The following is a 19,349-nucleotide window of genomic DNA, read 5'->3' as shown; positions in this document are numbered from 1 at the left end:
ACAAAAACAAAATAGAATAGCTTGAATTTCTTTGACATTTTCCAAATCTGTAAGCTCCAAGAACTTGATGAATCTTAAAGGACAATCTCTTATCATCCACTTGTTTATGAACTCACCAATTCTTCTTCTTAAACTTGCTAAATCTCTAAGTGTAGAGCAGGTATTTACAGGCATTCATAAACAAATGGGAAGAGGGAGGACCCAGAAAAGAACAGTTGGATCTTTAAGGCACCATAACTACTTATTCAACTCCTAATACTTTTCTGGTCCTAAAATTCTTATTAAGATAAAAACTTTTGCTACCATTTCCTCATAGCACAAATTTGTTATGGCTGTAGGGGAGCTTGAGGTTTATCAGTTGAGGAGCAAACCGATTTTGCTATATGTAAATGTGCATTTTGAGTAAGCCAATAAAAAAAAATAATTGATAAGCATTAAGACCAAATAAAATAAGAGCCACCTTTATGACATCAATAAATGTGGGTAAACAGGGAAAGGTTTAGGACCAGGAGAAAAGAATTTGTTTGAAGGAAACAGAAGCCAAACAACAATTTCACCAAGAACAAAGTCAGAAAAGAAGCAGACACTCATTGACTAGTTAAATCTAGAAGGTAAGCAATAGCTCATAAGGTTTCCATGAAAAGGTAAGTCTTTGTGCCCAGTATGTGGATGTGGGAGACCAAGGAAACATAACCACTCATCCATTAAGAATAGGGGTGCCTAGGAGCGCCTGGTGGCTCAGTCGGTTAAGCATCCGACTTCAGCTCAGGTCACTTCTCTATGAAAAGTGAAAGTGAAAACTAACATAGCTCCCACCTCTCCCCTATCCTCTCCTCCTGTTTTACTTTGCCCCATCCTATTCCCTACCTGGTGGCAGACTGAGGGATGGAAATGGAAATATCCCTGGGCTAAAGCTGGGAAATTTCCTGTTTGGACCACTCAAAACTTATTTTAGCACACTTACCAACATCTCCATAAACATACAGGCCCCTTGGAGGTTTGCTCCTTGAAAACAGCTGTAAATTAAGAACAAATTATAAATCTCTAACATGGAAATAATTAAATATCACCATATACACAGTGTTCCTAACTATAACATATAGGACTAAAACAGGCTATTATACATAATGAGTACAAAAAACTTGATGTAAAAGCTATGAAGCCCAACTTCCATTTTAATGCAGGAGGCAAGAACCACAGCAGCCCAGGGCAAGGGCTGAAGTCACACAACTGGAGTTTACATCCCTTACGTCATTTAATAACTATGCCGTCTTCCCCAAGTGGGCTCCCCAAACAATGACAGCCTAGCTCATTCCCAGCTAGCAAGACAGCAGAGGAATTTTTCTGGAGACACTAAATAGTCTACAGAAAAGAAAAAGCCCAAAGCTACTTATGTGTGGACTTTTCCCAAAGAAATACCTGGTCCCTATTAGATCACCTCACAACAGAGCACCACCAATCAACCACCCTCTTATGATGGAGCCTTTGATCGGCTTGTCAGTATCTGAAAAGATGCTAAAATGAATTGACAGCCAAGAATCAATAGAAACGTGAAAAGAAAAATGCCCAAGATGAAAGCTGGAGACCAGAGCAAGAGTACAGAGAGGATAAAAACTCAGAGGAAACAGAGACTACCTAGACAGCAAAAGGAAACTTCAAAATAAAACTGGAATCAGTATAATTAATATGCTGGGGAAAACGAGAAAAGCTTTTTTTTTTTTTTTTTTTTAATTTTTTTTTCAACGTTTTTATTTATTTTTGGGACAGAGAGAGAGCATGAACGGGGGAGGGGCAGAGAGAGAGGGAGACACAGAATCAGAAACAGGCTCCAGGCTCTGAGCCATCAGCCCAGAGCCTGACGCGGGGCTCGAACTCACGGACCGCAAGATGGTGACCTGGCTGAAGTCGGACGCTTAACCGACTGCGCCACCCAGGCGCCCCGAGAAAAGCTTTTAAAACTGTAAAGCAAGAACAAAATGCAATTTTTAAAAAGGAACATTAAGAATGAAATTTAAAATATGGTAGCCAATCTGTAGCCAATTAAGTAAGTAGGCTGTGCTCTTTCCCTGTGGGGGCTCAGTATGCAATGGCTGTGAACAGTAGCCTCCTTGGTAGTGTATGCAGCCTGGTGATTGTATGGGTTGCCCTAAGGGACCTTGGAGACAGCCCTTTCCAGTGGACATTGATGTATGACCTCACCCCATCTCCAACCTAGGCTCCAACTGCAACCAAGCCGCAAAACAAGGAACATGTGATTGAGGCCCCACACAAGGCCAAGTTCAAGTTCTCTGGCTGACAGAAGATGTACATTTCTAAGAAACGGGGATTTACTAAGTTTAATGTGGATGAATTTGAATTCATGGTAGTAGGAAAACAGCTCATCCCAGATGGCTGTGGGGTCAAATACATCCCTAATTATGGCCTCTTGGAAAAATGGCAGGCTCTGCACACATGAGAAACTTGGCACTGTACCTTCCCTATTCATGACCACCAATAAACCCTACTGCCTGTCTAAAAAATAAATACATAAATACATAAGTACATAAATACATAAATAAATAAAATATGGTAGCGGAGGGGCACCTGGCTGGCCCAGGCAGTGAAGCATGTGACTCTTAATCTTGGGGTTGTAAATTCAAGCCCCATGATGGGTGTAAAGATTACTTAAAAAATACGAAGTCTTTAGGGGTGCCTAGGTGGCTTAGTTGGTTAAGCCTCTGACTCTTGATTTGGACTCAGAATATGATTTCATGTTCATGAGATCGAGTCCTGGATCGGGCTCTGTGCTGACAGCTCCAGAGCCTGCTTGGGATTCTCTATCTCCCTCTTTTGCTCTCCCCCTCCACCACTCTCTCTCTCAAAATAAACAAACATTTTTTAAAAAATGAAAATACAATAAACAGCAACAATAATAAATGGAAAATATAAGATTACTGGATTAATTCACCAGGAGGTCCAATGTCTGGCCAAAAAAAAAAAAAAAAAAAAAAAAAAGGAATTCCAGAAAGGGAAAATAGAGGGAAAAGAGAGGAGGAAGTTATCTAAGGAATAATACCAAGATTTTTCTCAGATCTGAAGGACTTCATTTCTAGATTTGGGAGGAAAGAGTAAGTGCCCAGCAGAGAGAGGGAAATAAAACCAATACCAAGTCATAACCCTGAAATTTTACACACCAGGGATAAAGGAAACATTCTACAAATGTCTGAGGTGGCCATTGGGGAGGGTGACAAAGGAGTAGGGTAACAAGTCACAAACAACAGATAAAGACTTGAATAAGATTTGAGGGGCAACGATTTCCAATCTAATCTACCCTAAGTATCCATCAAGTATGAAAATGGAAAATTGACATTCCACACATAGAAGGTCTATTTTTTTTAACATTTATTTATTTTTGAGAGAGAGAGACAGAGTGTGAGCGGGGAAGTGGCAGAGAAAGAGGGAGACACACAATCTGAAGCAGGCTCCAGGCTCCAAGCTGTCAACACAGAACCCGACGTAGGGCTCAAACTCACAAACCATCAGATCATGACCTGAGCCCAAGTCAGACACTTAACTGATTGAGCCACCCAGGTGCCCCCATACATAGCAGGTCTTAATAATATCCCCCTAACAGAAATAGGAACCCCTAGACTCCAGGAAAGACAAAGGATCCTGTGAAGGAAGCCCTGGTGAGATAGAGAGTTGCTCCAGAAGCAGAGACACAAGCAGATGAAGAAGGCAATCAAGTCCAGATCAAAATAGGAGGATGGAGGTCTCCAAGGAAGAAACAAAATGCAACTTCTCTTTGCCTGATACTACTGTCAACCCAAATAACCATACTAAATTTTGTTCCACTTAGAAAAGTAACCTTTGAACTCTGCAAATTTCTAGACACCTGTGCAAAAAACCAAGGTAAGCAAGAGCAGAGAGAATTCAGGAAGGGTAAAAGCAGAAAGAGGCAAAGGTTATGCCTCTTAGAACAAACCAGAGCAGTCAGGATTTTGGCTGAGAACATACTCAAAGGCTAGATACAATCTAGTACATAATGGCTGTTGTTTTTTAGTCTGTGAGTTCACTCCAACATGTCTCAGAAATGTCTCTTGCTTTCCTGCTCCTCTCAGCCTTCTCTATAAATCCAGCCCCTGACTCTAGCATGCCCCTTCCCCACCATTTAGGCAAAAGGACGTTCTTTGCTTTGATTTTGCCAGCTGACTGCATTCCCTGTGTTCCTCTGCACATTAACTCTCAATCTATTCTTAAATCTCAGCTGAAAACAGATTCCATTCCTGCCAAAACCTCTTAATTTGTTTTGTTTTAAGATCTTATACGAGCCATTCTTGTACACTGGTTATGCTATTTTCAACTTGCCAGAAAAAAGCATTATGCTCTTAAATAATTTTAGAACAGCTTCAAATTGGAAAGCTTACATAGAACTTCATAATCTCTAAGTATAGTCTATGTATTAGAAATCTTTTGAAGGGCGCCTGGATGGCTCAGTCAATTAAGCGACAGACTCTTGATTTCGGCTCAGGTCATGATCTCATGGTTTGTGAGACAGAGCCCCCATCTGGCTCTGTGCTGACAGCATGGCGTTTGCTTAGGAGTCTCTTTCCCCACCCCCTTCTCCCTGCCCCTCCCCCATCTACCCTCTCTCTCAAAATAAATTTTAAAAAATCTTTTGAAAGCAATGTTCTGTATTAGGTAACTCCAAGGGCCATAGCAATTCACAATTCTTCATAACACACTTTGCGGGAATAGTCTAGGGTCTCTAGTACTATCCACATGAGATCACCAATATATGCTAAATAAATGAAGTTCGAGGCAAAAACTTAAAGATTGGGAGGAAAAGATGACACAGAGAGAACTCAATGCTGCCAAAAAAAACCAGCATTTGGTCCTATCTTCTGTTTTACCCACTCAAACTCAACATATTTTGGAAAAAAACATTTTGGCAAATGTTATATTACACTATATATTACATACATATTTTTAAATTATATAATATGTATTACATATACATATTATATTATAATTATAACATGTTAGATACCATCTACCTAAACAAAATATACTCCAAGTATTTTCACTTTTCACTTTTTCAATTTTCTCCTAATATACTTTCAGTCATCCAAAAATTACTGAAATTATTTCAAGGGATTTAAAAATCTATATATTTTTTTAAGGTTTTTTAAAATTTGTATTCATTTTGACAGAGAGACAGAGAGCATGTGCACAGGGGAGGGGCAGAGAGAGAGGGAGAGGGAGAATCCCAAGCAGGCTCCTTACTGCTATCACAGAGCCCAACGTGGGGCTTGAACCCACGAACCGGGAGATCATGACCTCAGCCCAAAGCAAAAGTCGGATGTTCAACCAACTAAGCCACCCAGGCACCCCTAAAAATCTATAGTTCGGGGCACCTGGATGGTTCAGTCAGTAGAGCGTGTGACTCTTCATCTTGGAGTTGTAAGTTTGAGCCCCAAGTAGAGATAGGGTGTAGAGATTACTTAAAATCTTAAAAAAAAAATAAAAATAAAAAGATAAAAATCTGTATTTTAAGGGGAAAATCAGAATCAAATGGTGAACAGTAGACTATTTGGAAGACTATAAAATGGGTCCTAAAGAAGATTTAAAATTCCTTATTTATAGTAGTGAATTCACAGAAAGTAAGGTTCACAATTTTCTTCAAAATGACTTAGACAGAAACCCACATCATTTACATGCTCCTAATTTACATTTTCTCACAATTTACCCTATTTTTCAGTTCCATTAAATTTCCTTTATGTTGCTTTAATTTTTTTAAGTTTATTTTGAGACCACAGCGTGAGTAGGGAGGAGCAGGGCCTCCCTCCCCCCGGCGGTTGCGGAGACAGAAAGAGAAAGAATCCCAAGCAGTGTCCATGCTCTCAGCACAGACTCTGAAGTGGGGCTCCAACCCACGAACCTTCAGATCATGATCCGACCTCAGACTCTTAACCGACCTAGCCACCCAAGCACCCCTATAGTGTTTTAATTTCTATCATTTGTTCTTAGGTCTCAGAAAACTCCACCCTGCTATCATTCTTAGGTGCTGATATTCTCCATTTGCTCCCCTCCCCCAACCATCTCCTTCCTCCAGCTCTGCACCCCAGGAGGCTAACCTTGCCGGCTGGCTGCTAGCTGGCGTTAGCCCCTGTGACATACTACTTCAGGAGATGGAAGAGAGGGAGGAAAGAAAAATCAGACCATTCCTTCCTGTTTCCTCCTGGCTTCATTGCTATGTCTCTGGCAGAGCTGCATCCCTTCAGGACCATCAGTCAGGCCCTCATGCCACAGCTCCAGCCCACTCCAGGCTCCTCCAGGCTTCTCCATCTCCTTTGCTGTCTTAGGCCTGATTAAGTCATGACTAAGTCATCTTGATTCAGTCTTTATTTGAAACATCTGCTGTGAACGGTTTCCTGCCAGGACTCTGATAGGCGCCCTATCCTTTAAATGCATACACTTAACACTAAACAAAGGCCTGAAACTCTGAAGATGAACAAGTTTCATTAGTGACCAGTTGTAAGATTTGCTATGTTACTTGTATCTTCAGAAATTCATAAAGCAGGATGACGACACCTTCTCCACTGGGCTTCTGATAAATCTCCAATGACACTATATTATAGACTGTGCAGATGGTAAGATTAAAGATGATGTTGTGGGGGGCGCACCTGGGTGGCTCAGTCGGTTGAGCTCTGACTTCGATTCAGGTCATGATCTCACGGTTCATGAGTTTGAGCCCCGTTCATGAGTTTGAGCCCCACACTGCGCTCTCCACTGACAGTGCGGGGCCTGCTTCGGATCCTCTCTCTCCCTCTCTCTCTGCGCCTCCCCTTCCTCCCTCCCTCTCTCTCTCAAAAATAAAATAAGCATTAAATTAAAATAAATAAATAAAAAATAGGGGCACCTGGGTGGCTCAGTTAAGCATCCGACTTCAGCTCAGGCCATGATCTCATGCTTTGTGGGTTCGAGCCCCACGTCAGGCTCTGTGCTGCCAGCTCAGAGCCTGGAGCCTGCTTCAGAGTCTGTGTTTCCCTCTCCCTCTGTCCCTCCCCTTGCTCATGCTGTGTCTCTCTCTGTCTCTCAAAAATAAATAAATGTTAACAAAAAAAATTTTTTTAATTAAAAATAAATAAAGATGATGTTGAAAGATAGTGGTAACCTATCATCTGCCTCTACTAAGCATAAAAGAGCAAAAGAATACTGGAAATGAGCCCCAAAGGGCTGGGTAAAAATGCTGGTTCTGCTACTTATTAGTTTTGTGACCCTGGATAAGACTTATCAACTCAACAGCCTGCTGTTTCCTTATCTACTGAGTACAGGGCAGAGCACAGGGCGTTCCCACTAATTGCAAGGTCCATTCCCTCATGTTCAAGACTGCAAACTTTAAGTTTTATGGATGTCTGTTTCCATCAAAGCCTATGCACCAAAAAAAAAAAAGAAAGAAAAAAAGAAACATCGTATCATTTGAGACATCTCTAAGATCTGAACACCAATGTGCACTCAAGCTATTTTATATCTATGTAAACCCTGTGTTCAACAAATAAAGAATATATTCAGGAACATGTAGCCCAATTTCAAATATAGTCAATATGCTAAGCCATAAAGGAAACCTCAATAAATTCCAAAGAATCACTTTAGTCCAACCATAATGAAATAAAATTAAAAATAAATGATGGAAGGATAGCTAAAAATAGAAAATCAACCTTCCCATCATGTTCCCCCAGCCTTCGGAATATTGCTGAAACAGTCTGAAATCTCTTTAGAGTGCAGCTTCTCGCCAGTCCCTTCATATTGCCAGGAATTCCATTTCTCTGGTTAGTTCACTCTCTGTTTCTGCAGTGCTTCTCTGGAACCTTCTCGGCTCTCTTCAAGCCGAACTACACCTCCCCCATCACTTTCAGCAGATGTCTCCTACTTCTCCTTAGAGAGAAAACAGAAGGCATTGAGGTGGAACTCTTTCAACTTCCTATATGAAATTGCAATCCCACCCATATCTGCACCCATCCTTTCCTCTCTCCCTCCCGTGACAAAGTAAGAGGATTCCTCTTCCTATGCAACGTTCTCTCAATTTCTGCATCTCAGTCCTCACCCCCACCCCCACCACCTTTTCAGGAACCATGACCACCAAATTAAATGTTTCACTTCTCCTGTAATCCTTTTCATCAACATCTTTATAAAAGCCTTCCTGTGAATTCATTTTTACAATCTTTAAGTGTAATGTCTTACAAAGCAAGACATAAACCCAAAAACTATAATGGAAAAGGCAGAAAGACTTAAAGCAGTGAAATTAACCATTTCTGCTTGGGGGAAAAAAATGCTAACAGTAAAAGACAAGGAAAAAATCTTGCAATATTTATTAGAGACAAGAATTTATTTCCTTAGTAAACAGAGTTTTTATAAATCAGTAAGAAAAACAAATACAAATGGCTTAAACATTTGAAAGAGTACTTCTCATTCACGATAAAAGTGGTGTGATTTAATATAACAATGAAATATTGCCATGACAAAAATCTAGAAGTCTGAGGCAATACGGTGTTGTCAAAAATGTAGGAAGACAAGGAAGGCTCATAAACTGGTAAGAATATGAACTGCTATAATCTTTTTTTTTTCATAGCACAGTGAATTTTAACGTACTCCCATTTGGGGAGGTCACACTGCACACTTTTGGAGACACCCCATAGATGTCCAGCTTTCCATTCATTTCTGGGCATTTATCCAAAGGAAATGAAAACACTAACTCAGAAAGATATCTGCACCTCCATGTTCACTGTGGCACTACTTACATGTGCCAAGACATGACAACAACCTAAGGGTATATGAATCGATGAACAGATAAAGAAAATGTGGTGTATATTTACAATGGGATATCAGGCATAAAAAAAGAAGGAAATCTTGCCATTTGTGACAACATGAATGGACGCTGAGGGCATCAAGCTAAGTGAAATAAATCAAGCAGAAAAAGACATGTACTGGGGTGCCTGGCTGGCCCAGTTGGAGGAGCATGCAAGTCTTGATCCTGGGATTGTGAGTTTGAGCCCCACGTTGGGTTTAGAGATTCCTTAAAATAAATAAACTTAGGGGCACCTGGGTGGCTCAGTCAGTTGAGTATCCGACTTTGGCTCAGGTTGTGATCTTGCAGTTCATGAGTTCAAGCCCATCGTTGGGCTTGCTGCTTTCAGTGCATAGCCTGCTTCTGATCTTCTGTCCCCCTCTTCCTCTGTCCCTCCCCTGTTCACACACTGTCTCTCAAAAAATAAAGAAAGCATTAAAAATACTTAAAAATAAATAAACTTCAAAAAATAAAAGAAAAAGATATATACTGAATGATACCACTTATCTGTGGAATCTAAAAAACAAAACAAAACAAAAAATCTCACAGAACTCTCTAGTCACAGAGCATTCTTAAGTTTAGGAGACCTGCTGTAATAACTTAAATCAAAAGGGAGGATTAGGAAAAGCAGGTGTTAAAAGAGTGTCATTAAAATTTTTCAAAACAATACAGCTAAACTGCCAACTGTCCAATGAAAAATGTGCTGATAGCACCAATGTTTGGGGTCCTGCCTGTGATGTACTCCAAAACTGCTAAATTCAGTAGAAACTTATGTTTTGAAGTTTATATACAGTATATAAAAGCCCATTTACACCCATAGAATCTTTTGAACATGGGGCTTACATTGTAAGAAGTAAATATCCAATCATTATTCTACCAAAATTTTATGAGACATAATCAAATTCAAAGTGTGAATCCAAACACACACAGAGTTAAAAGGATATTTAGGGGACAACTGAAGAAATTTTAACATGGGCTTCATATTTAGGGTTACCAGAGAAAATACAGGATGGCCAGTTAAATATGAGTTTCAGATTAACATCAAATATTTTTTTAGTATATATTATGTCCCAAATATTACAAGAGACATACATACACTAAAGAACTATTATTTATCTGAAATTTACATTTAACCAGACATCCTGTATTTTTATTTGCTAAATCAGGCAACCCTATTTTAAATAATACTATTATACCAGTGTTAAATTTCTTGGGTATGATACTGGTAATATAGTTATTCAGGAGAATATCCTTGTTAGGAAATACATAATGATGTTTTTAAGGGTCAAGGGTTATTATGTTGCATCTTTCAGGTAATTAAAGAAAAAACAAAAAGAAAAAAACATATAATTTAGAGAGAAAAAAAACAAACGTGGCAAATTGTTAACATTCATAGACTTAAGTATTGTTGAAAATTTTTGTAATGGTTACTTATTTTTAAGAGAGAGAGAGAGAGAGAGAGCACGAGTAGGGTAGGGGCAGAGAGAAGTAGGTACAGAGGATCCAAAGTGGAATAGAGGATCTGAGCAGGCTCTGTGCTGACAGCAGAGAGCCCGATGTGGGGCTCAAACCCGTGAACAGAACTGTGAGATCATGATCTGAGCCCAAGTTGGATGCTTAACCAACTGAGACACCCAGGTGCTCCAAAATTTTTCAAAATAAAAAGTTGGGGAAAAAATGTGGTGACTAATAACTAAATTGCTTTTACTCCCCGCCGCCCCCCCCTCCTTTGGTGAAATGCTTTTACTTTTGAATTCAGTCTAAAATTATTCCAAAAGTATCTGCATATTTACATTTTAGACAACTGCTTTCAAAACTGTTACCAAAACTATTCCTTTAACTGCGGCAAAGTAAACATTTGTTATCCTCATTCTGAATATTTTGATTTAATCATTTTAACTTATGTTTTGTTCCTTATGTTAAAAATTCTAGCATTAAAAAGTAATCCGAGGTGATTTTCACCAAAGTTATAAATTGAAATAGCATGTCCTCCACCTTTCCGGGTTACTCCCCACCTGCTACTCCAGCATAATTTCCATTAGGACAATTAGATAATAAGGGTGGTGCTTTAAAATAAAAAGGGTTGTTTTCAATTTGTTTAAAATGCAGGAATACTACTTTTCCTGTTTCTCCCCACTCCCCTCATCATTCCATTATTATCTCCAAAAATGATAGAATCAGAGACAATGATTCCAGCTGGAATGCTGGGCATAATTACATCTTTTAAAAACTAGCATTATATCATTCTCAACATAGACCACTTTCTGATAAAAGTAGATCACTTCAGGTTTCTAAGGAGATCTTTAAAAACTAAAAGAATGAACTATATGTTAGCACCCATAAAGGCTCTTTAAATGAAAATCTTTTTTAAAATGCCTTCAGTTGAATTGCAGAAGAACCCTCCTAACCTAAAGTACACCAATTCGTTCAGTTTACTCCTATAATTAAGCCTATTTATGTACCTAAATAGCAAGTATGTATGGGGGGGAGGGGGTGAGCTTAAACCTCTAGAAAAACTAGGATAAGAAATGGCTCCATTTTTTATTATAACATAGTTTAAGGATGCAAATGACTTTTTAATGCCTCATGCATTCAAGCAACAAGGATTTTTAAGTGCCTACATGTGCCACTGGGAAACAAATGACAGCAGGTAATTTCTTCAGCAAATCTACACTGTCCGCTCACTCCTAACTGGTACTCTGATTCTAACTGGCTTAGACAAAGCTATACTAGGTGTGATCTAATCCAGTCTACTACTAGTTCAGAGGGATATCCAAGACACAAGCATAATTCTCAAACCAATCTGGAAATCATTAAAAAAAAAAAATGTGAAAAATATCCTTTGGTCTGAATATTCCTGGTTGAAGTTCTGAATTTGAAGAATTAAAGTGACCTTCCAGGCTTCTCCTGGATTATCAAAAACTGATGCTAAGGAGGGAATGAGAATACAAACACATCCACAGAGACACATATGGATATAGAAACTCACAGAGACACCAACACTCACACAGACACATGGATAGACTGATAGCCTATCATTCAGAATTATCAGAGAATTGACAATCAGAGAATTGTCTTCTGAATCTTCAATGATGGCTTTGTCGTTCATTTTTCATTTATTCTGCAAACAAGAATTAAGGACTCAGCACCTACTTTGTGCCAGGCAGTGAGCTAGGCTCTGCAGACCCAGAAGATTCAGAAAACAAAGTATTTAATAAAGGAATATGTGGTCACCAGGTGGGCAATATGAGAGGTGCTAAACAAAAGAAGATGAGATGTAGCATTGGCAGACTCCAAGGCAAGAGATGGTCCTAGTCTTGCCCAATGTGCTTCAAATAGTTTGTCACAGCTGGTGCTTTAACGGCAGAGAATTAAAACAGATGAGGCTGGCTAGAAGCAGGGACCAGGTTCTCAAGGACCCTGTAGAACACACTACTGTGTCTGTACTTTTTCCCAAGGGCATCAAGAACCCTTAAATGGGAGAATGGTATAATGAGATTATGTGTTAGAAATATTGTTCTTGAATGACTAAAGAAGATGTGGTATATATATACAATGGAATATTACTCAGCAATCAAAAAGAATGAAATCTTGCCATTTGCAACAATGCGGATGGAACTAGAGTGTATTATCTTAAGCAAAATTAGTCAAAGAAAGACATCATATGATTTCACTTATATGTAGAATTTAAGAAACAAAAAGGTGAACATAGGGGAAGGGAAGTAAAAATAATATAAAAACAGAGAGGGAGACAAACCATAAGAGACTCTTAAATACACAGAACAAATTGAGGGTTGCTGGTGGGGTGTTTAGCGAGGGGATGGGCTAACTGGGCAATGGCCATTAAGGAGGGCACTTGTTGGGATGAGCACTGAGTGTTATATGTGAGTGATGAATCACTAAATTCTATTCCTGAAAACATTATTACACTATATGTTAACTAACTTGGATTTAAATTTTAAAAAGAAAAAGAAAAGAAAAAAAAAAAAAAAGCAAGAAAACACTTGTCTCATTATTTCCCCAGTACTTGAAATGGGCACATTACTTGAAAAAGACAAAACATTACCAAACATAAGACAAGATTAAATCAATATTAAATGAACACATTACTACAGGGGTGCGTGGGTGGCTCAGTCAGTTAAGCGTCTGACTTCGGCTCAGGTCATGATCTTGCGGTTCATGGATTTGAGCCCCCCAACGGGCTCTGCGCTGACAGCTCAGAGCTTGGAGTCTGCTTCAGATTCTGTGCCTCCCTCTCTCTCTGCCCTGCCCCCATTTGCTCTCTCTCTCTCTCTCAAAAATAAACATTAACAAAAAATAAATAAATAAAAATGAATACCTAACTGCATATATAGAACTCAGAAACATCTGGCACTCATGAAAAAGATTTAAGCCAAGACAATTCAGCTTATGGAACTTCAGAAAGAGAAAAAAATTTCCATTGCTAAAAAGTCTATAGTACTTTCTAGGCCTTTCTGAGCTATGTGCCAATAGTTCCCCTTCTTTAGTCTATTTGTAAGAAGCAAATGATGAAACAGTAGAGTCTAAAATTACATCATCAAGTTGTAATTTCCCCAAAATGATTTTTAAATTGTATTTTTAAAGTTTTTTCTAACGTTTATTTATTTTTGAGAGACAGAGACAGAGCATGAGCGGGGGAGGGGTAGAGAGAGAGGGAGACCCAGAATCTGAAGCAGACTCCAGGCTCTCAGCTGTCAACACAGAGCCCAACACAGGGCTCCAACCCACGAATTGTGAAATCATGACCTGAGCCAAAGTCGGATGCTCAACCGACCAAGCCACCCAGGTGCCCCTAAAAATGATTTTAAGAGGGGTGCCTGGGTGGCGCAGTTGGTTAAGCGTCCGACTTCAGCCAGGTCACGATCTCACGGTCCGTGAGTTCGAGCCCCGCGTCGGGCTCTGGGCTGATGGCTCAGAGCCTGGAGCCTGTTTCCGATTCTGTGTCTCCCTCTCTCTCTGCCCCTCCCCCGTTCATGCTCTGTCTCTCTCTGTCCCAAAAATAAATAAACGTTGAAAAAAAAATAAAATAAAAAATAAATAAATAAATAAATAAATAAATAAAATGATTTTAAGAAACCTGTTGAAATATCTAACAATTACACTTAAAATATTTTTACTATAGAATATAATAAATAGGCTAAATTGGATAAAATATTGAATAGCTAGTTACCTACCACCCAACTTTTTCAAATCTTTATATTTTAACATATTTATCCCAAAATTTAAGTAATAAAATATTAGACACAACTGAAGCCTCCCTTTGTATCCTATTTCCTCAGAGAAAACATCCCCATGTTATGCAACATTCCATTTTAGAAATACATTCTGATTTATTTATCCAGTTTTGTGGCATCTGCTAGTTATCCCCACAAGACAGACTCTTCATCCATTTTTCTACTGAGGTGTTTTTTCTTGTTTTTGATAGTTCTTTATGCAATCTAGATAACAATCCACAATCAATTATTTTTAATGCAAGTATTTTCTCCCAGTCTGTGTTCTGCCTTTTCACCTTTTCTACGTCACTTTTTCTCAGCTAAAAGTTTTAAATTTTAGTATAGTCAAATGTATCCATCTTTATCTTCATAATTTAGGTTTTCCTATCTTATATAGGAAATTTTTACTATTCCCAGGTTCATAAAGATATTGCTTTATATTTTCTTCAAGAAGTTTAAGACATTAATTCTATGTAATTTATGTTTATGTTTAAAGAAAAAGATACCTAATTTTATTTTACTTTTCACATAATCAATTTTCTCAGCCTCTCATCCATATTTATTGACTAGACCATCTTTTTCCCCACTGATTTTCAGTGCCAAGTCAATAGCACATCAAGTTTTCATTCAGGTTCTGAACTTCCTATTTTGTTCTATTTGTCTGTCTAATGGAATACTGAATGGTTCTGTTGACTAGAGGCAGGTATATATAAAGAGAGGTAATGGGAAATCAGACTGAAAAGCTAGACTAAGTACAGTTAAGTAGAATTGTGAATATAATGAGTGGTCTCCCACCAGCCACCAAATCTGCTCAGGTAGCACTCACTCATTTAGAGCAGGAGTCAGCAAGTTATGACCTGTGGGCTAAACTCAGCCTGACGCCTGTTTCTGTAAATAAATATTTGTTGAAGTACATTTATTTATGTATTTCTGTGGCTGCTTTGACTACAGCAGAGCCGAGTAATTGGGAGAGAGGTCATACGGTTCCCAAAGCCTAAAATATTTGCCAAATAAGTAAATAAATAAATAATTGCCAACCTGTGATCTAGAGATCTGACTATAATCTCAGCACAGATTCCACAGTACTGATTCCTCTTTATGGCCTATGTAATTTTGCTTCCATAACCAAAGTAGTCAGCTTTGGTTGATAAAGACAGAAAGCATTCCAATCATCAACATTATGAAGTAGGGCTATATCCTTTCCTTTAAATTCATTTCAAGGGAATTATTAAAGATATTCTCATCTATGTTGATGGCATAATTTCACCTTAGAAAATAAAACTGAATGCACTGGTTAATTATTCTGTAGATGGAAACAGGCCTATTACACTCTGTTTCTCAAATTTCAGATTTTAAATGAGTCTGGGATATGTTAGTTCTCAATAAACAATGTGGTCTGACTCCTGATCTTACTTCTTACAGACAATACCAACATTGGGTTAGGACATAATTTTGCTACAGCTTTCAGAAAATTTGCTACAAGAAACATTCATTCAAAAATTATTCCTGAGGCACCTGGGTGGCTCAATCAGTTGACCATCTGACTTCGGCTCAGGTCATGATCTTGCAGTTCATGGGTTCAAGCCTCACACTGGGCTCTGTGCTGACAGCTGGGAGCCTAGAGCCTGCTTTGGATTCTGTGTCTCCCTCTCTCTCTCCACCACTTGTACCCTGTCTCTCTCTCTCAAAAATAAATAAAAATGTTACATATTTTTTAAAAAGTAAAAAATTAAAAATATTCCTGGTCTTCAATAAAGCTGTATATAGCTACAGATGTTGCCCATTTTGTATTCAAGGTTGTTTATGGTTTTCTAATAAATGAAGGGATCAGAGAAAATTTAACCATATCATGCTGCTCAACCCATTTTACCTATAGGAAATGCTGGTTCTAAGAAGAATGGAGAGAATAAGTATTCACTCCCTTAGGTGGAAGAGAGAAGGGAAGAACTGAAGAAAAGCAGCAAATAGCCTAGTCTTGGATTCAGACAAGTAGGGCTCCCACATCCCCTACGAGGAAAGGCTACAGCCCAGCATTCCAGGTATCCTGCTCATAGCCTCCAGGTACCAGAAGCCAGAACAAGAAAAGCATCAAGACCTGAGATTAGCTGGCTTTCAAGGCAAGACGGGTCTTTTCTACGCAATCTATGCATTGTTCTTAGGAGGGTAAGAACAAGTATCCAAATAAAAGATGATAGGATGTAAGACGAAGTTGAAATAATTTCTCATTAGGGAAAAGCTGAAAATTATTTTGTAGAGAGCAGGAGGAAAAGGAAAGGAATACTGTGCCTTCCACTCCTATTCCCAGGTCTCTTAGGCTATGATGTCGCCTCCCAAGAGATGAAAAAACCTGGCTGCCTGTATACCCCTGATTAATGGAAACAGAGATGTTCACAGTAGCTCCACACTCTATTTAATTCTCTCCCTCCCTGACTCTAGAAATGCTTGATTTGGCTGTGTAAAAGTAATTCTAATTATAGTGATTTACATGAACTACTTACCATTTATGCCTAATTACCTCACAGCACAATAACAATTATGCATACATTAAATGTGTCAGATTAACCTGGTTGTAAGTTTTATTTGATAACAAAGGTAAAGTGTTCATAAATGCTCATTTTTCATAGTTTGTTGCTTCTATATAATGGTCATCTGCTCATAACTTTTTCAAATTTTTAATACAGAAAACATCGTTATACAGGTACATCAAAGCAGCCTAATACACTGCCACCAGTTTTTTTTCTCATCAATAATTCAGATGCATTTAATATTATAGTTTAGCCTTACAGCAAGTTTCTTAGGAGTACAATGAAAAAAAAGTCCACTATAATGAACGTTTAAATATCTGCATTAAAAACAAATGCCCAGGGGCACTTGGATGGCTCAGATGGCAGAACATGTGACTCCTAATCTCGGGGTTGTGAGTTGCAACCCCATGATGAGTGTAGAGCTTACATTAAAAACAAAAACCAAATACTCATGTAGCTAAGTGAAAAAAGTCACACAGAGAAAGACAAATGCTGTATTTTCCCACTTATATGTAGAATTCTAAAAAAGCCAAATTTGTAAAATGGTGGTTACCAGGGGCTGGGGCCTGGGGGAAATGGCAAAATACTGGTCCAAGAGTACAAACCACCAGCTATAGGATAAGTTCTGGGGATCTAATGTACAGCATGGTGACTAAAATTAATAATACTGTATTATATACCCAAAATTAGTTAAGACAGTAGATCTTAAATGGTTTATCACAAAAATAAAATGGTAATCATGTGAGGGGATGGTGATATTAACTAATTTCATTGTGGTAATCTTTTGTAATACATGAGTATCAAATCATCACATTGTACCCCTTGAACTTTCCAAAGCTAAATGTCAAAAATTTCTCAATAGCTTAGAAGAAAAATAAAATAATAAATCCTACTTTCCAAAATCAACAAGTTTATAATTAAAGTTCTCCTTTCACTAAAAAAAACCTAGTAGCCCCAATTTTCCTTCTTCTTGGCATATCAGTGCTTATTTTTAGAAGAAATAGGTCTCCAACTATGTGGTCAATTAATCTTCAACAAAGCAGGAATCCAATGGAAAAAAGACAGTCTCTTCAACAATAGTGCTAAGGAAATTTGCACAGCAGCATGCAAAAGAATGAAACTGGACCGCTTTCTTACACTATACACAATAAATTCAAAATGGATTCAAGACCTAAATGTAAGACAGGGAACCATTAAAATCCTAAAGGAGGACACAGGCAGTAACCTCTTTGACATCAGCTGTAGCACCTTCTTACTAGATATGTCTCCTAAGGCAAGGGAAACAAAGGCAAAACTAACTATTGGTACTTCATCAAAATAAAAAGCATCTGCACAGCAAAAGAAACAATCAGCAAAACTAAAGGCAACCTACAGAATGAGAGAAGATAGTTGCTAATGGCATATCCAATAAAGGGTTAGTATCCAAAGTACATAAAGAACTTCTACAACTCAATACCCAAAAACCAAATAATCCAGTTAAGAAATGGACAGACAACACAAATAGACATTTGTCCATAAAAGACATATAGATGGCTAACACATACACATGAAAAGATCACTCATCATCAGGAAAATACAAATCAAACCACAACAATACCACCTTACACCTGTCAGAATAGCTAAAATTAACAATAAAAGAAACAACAGGTGTCATAAGATGCTGAGAAAGGGGAACCCTCCTACACTGCTGGTGGAAGGCAAACTGGTGCAACCACTCTGGAAAATTGTATGGAGGTTCCTCAAAAAGTTAAAAATAGAACTACTCTATGACTCAGCAATTGTACTACTAAGTATTTACCCAAAGGATACAAAAATACTGATTCAAAGGGATACAGGCACCCAGATGAGCCCAAATGTCCCTCAACTGATGAATGGATAAAGAAGATGCGATATGTATATACACAATAGGACATTACTCAGCCATAAAAAAAGAATAAAATCTTGCCATTTGCAACGACCTGGATGGAGCTAGAGTGTATTACGCTAAACGAAAAAAGTCAGTCAGAGAAAGACATACTGTCTGTAAAAACTGGACCTTGGGCTGATGTTACTCCTCAATGAGGATCCAAAGCCCCAGAGGGAACCAGCCAGACTGCCCTTGCCCAGAAGGGTGAGGAATTTCCTCTCTTGCCCTTGGGAGGGATCCTACCTTCCCTCTCCTTCCTCTCTTCGGGTCTTTGGTGGTGTAACCCTAGTACTCCTCAGACACCTGAAGGTCTTGGCCAGGGCAGCTCCCTGGTGTGGTCTGAAGGTGAAGAACCCCGTCTCCTCTATTCAATAAACTTCTAGCTCTTAAAAAAAAAACAAACCAAAAAAAAAAACTAAAGCTTTTATATATGTTTTATTCAAATTATGTTAGATGTTGGGGTCTCTTTCAATGTTAAAGATTCGGCAAGCTTAAGGAACTCCAGGACAAATACCATCACAAAGAGATGTTGATTTGTCTACAAAAGACAATTCACAGATGCATTAGGATTTAACAAATATAAGATTTCAGTAGATGTGTTTAAAACTACCAAGATGTCTAATCTCTTACTTCTATAAGATTACAACTACACCTTAAAACCAAGGATCCGGGGCGCCTGGGTGGCGCAGTCGGTTAAGCGTCCGACTTCAGCCAGGTCACGATCTCGTGGTCCGTGAGTTCGAGCCCCGCATCAGGCTCTGGGCTGATGGCTCAGAGCCTGGAGCCTGTTTCCGATTCTGTGTCTCCCTTTCTCTCTGCTCCTCCCCCGTTCATGCTCTGTCTCTCTCTGTCCCAAA

At 38.7% G+C, this 19,349-nt stretch overlaps 1 protein-coding gene and 1 non-coding gene across 3 annotated transcripts in view; one reads left to right on the top strand and one right to left on the bottom strand.

The window, feature by feature from the left end:
• The window catches only part of AFG1L (AFG1 like ATPase), a 203,560-nt gene that overhangs the window by 145,211 nt on the left and 39,000 nt on the right, over positions 1-19,349 (bottom strand). For both annotated transcript variants that reach the window (XM_040474323.1, XM_040474322.1), the window contains exon 4: positions 965-1,016. In XM_040474323.1, the coding sequence (XP_040330257.1) occupies positions 965-1,016 (52 nt within the window). The remainder of the gene's footprint in view (positions 1-964; positions 1,017-19,349) is intronic.
• LOC121030127 (small nucleolar RNA SNORA70) lies at positions 2,031-2,168 on the top strand. Its single transcript, XR_005790071.1, has one exon. It is a non-coding gene; the product is annotated as a small nucleolar RNA SNORA70 (small nucleolar RNA).

Source organism: Herpailurus yagouaroundi, unplaced genomic scaffold, assembly GCF_014898765.1.
Source record: "Herpailurus yagouaroundi ecotype Mexico unplaced genomic scaffold, PumYag 139, whole genome shotgun sequence".
Classification (NCBI taxonomy): Eukaryota; Metazoa; Chordata; class Mammalia; order Carnivora; family Felidae; genus Herpailurus; species Herpailurus yagouaroundi.
Note: the sequence above shows the minus strand (reverse complement) of the source record. Positions and strands in the feature narration are given on the sequence as shown.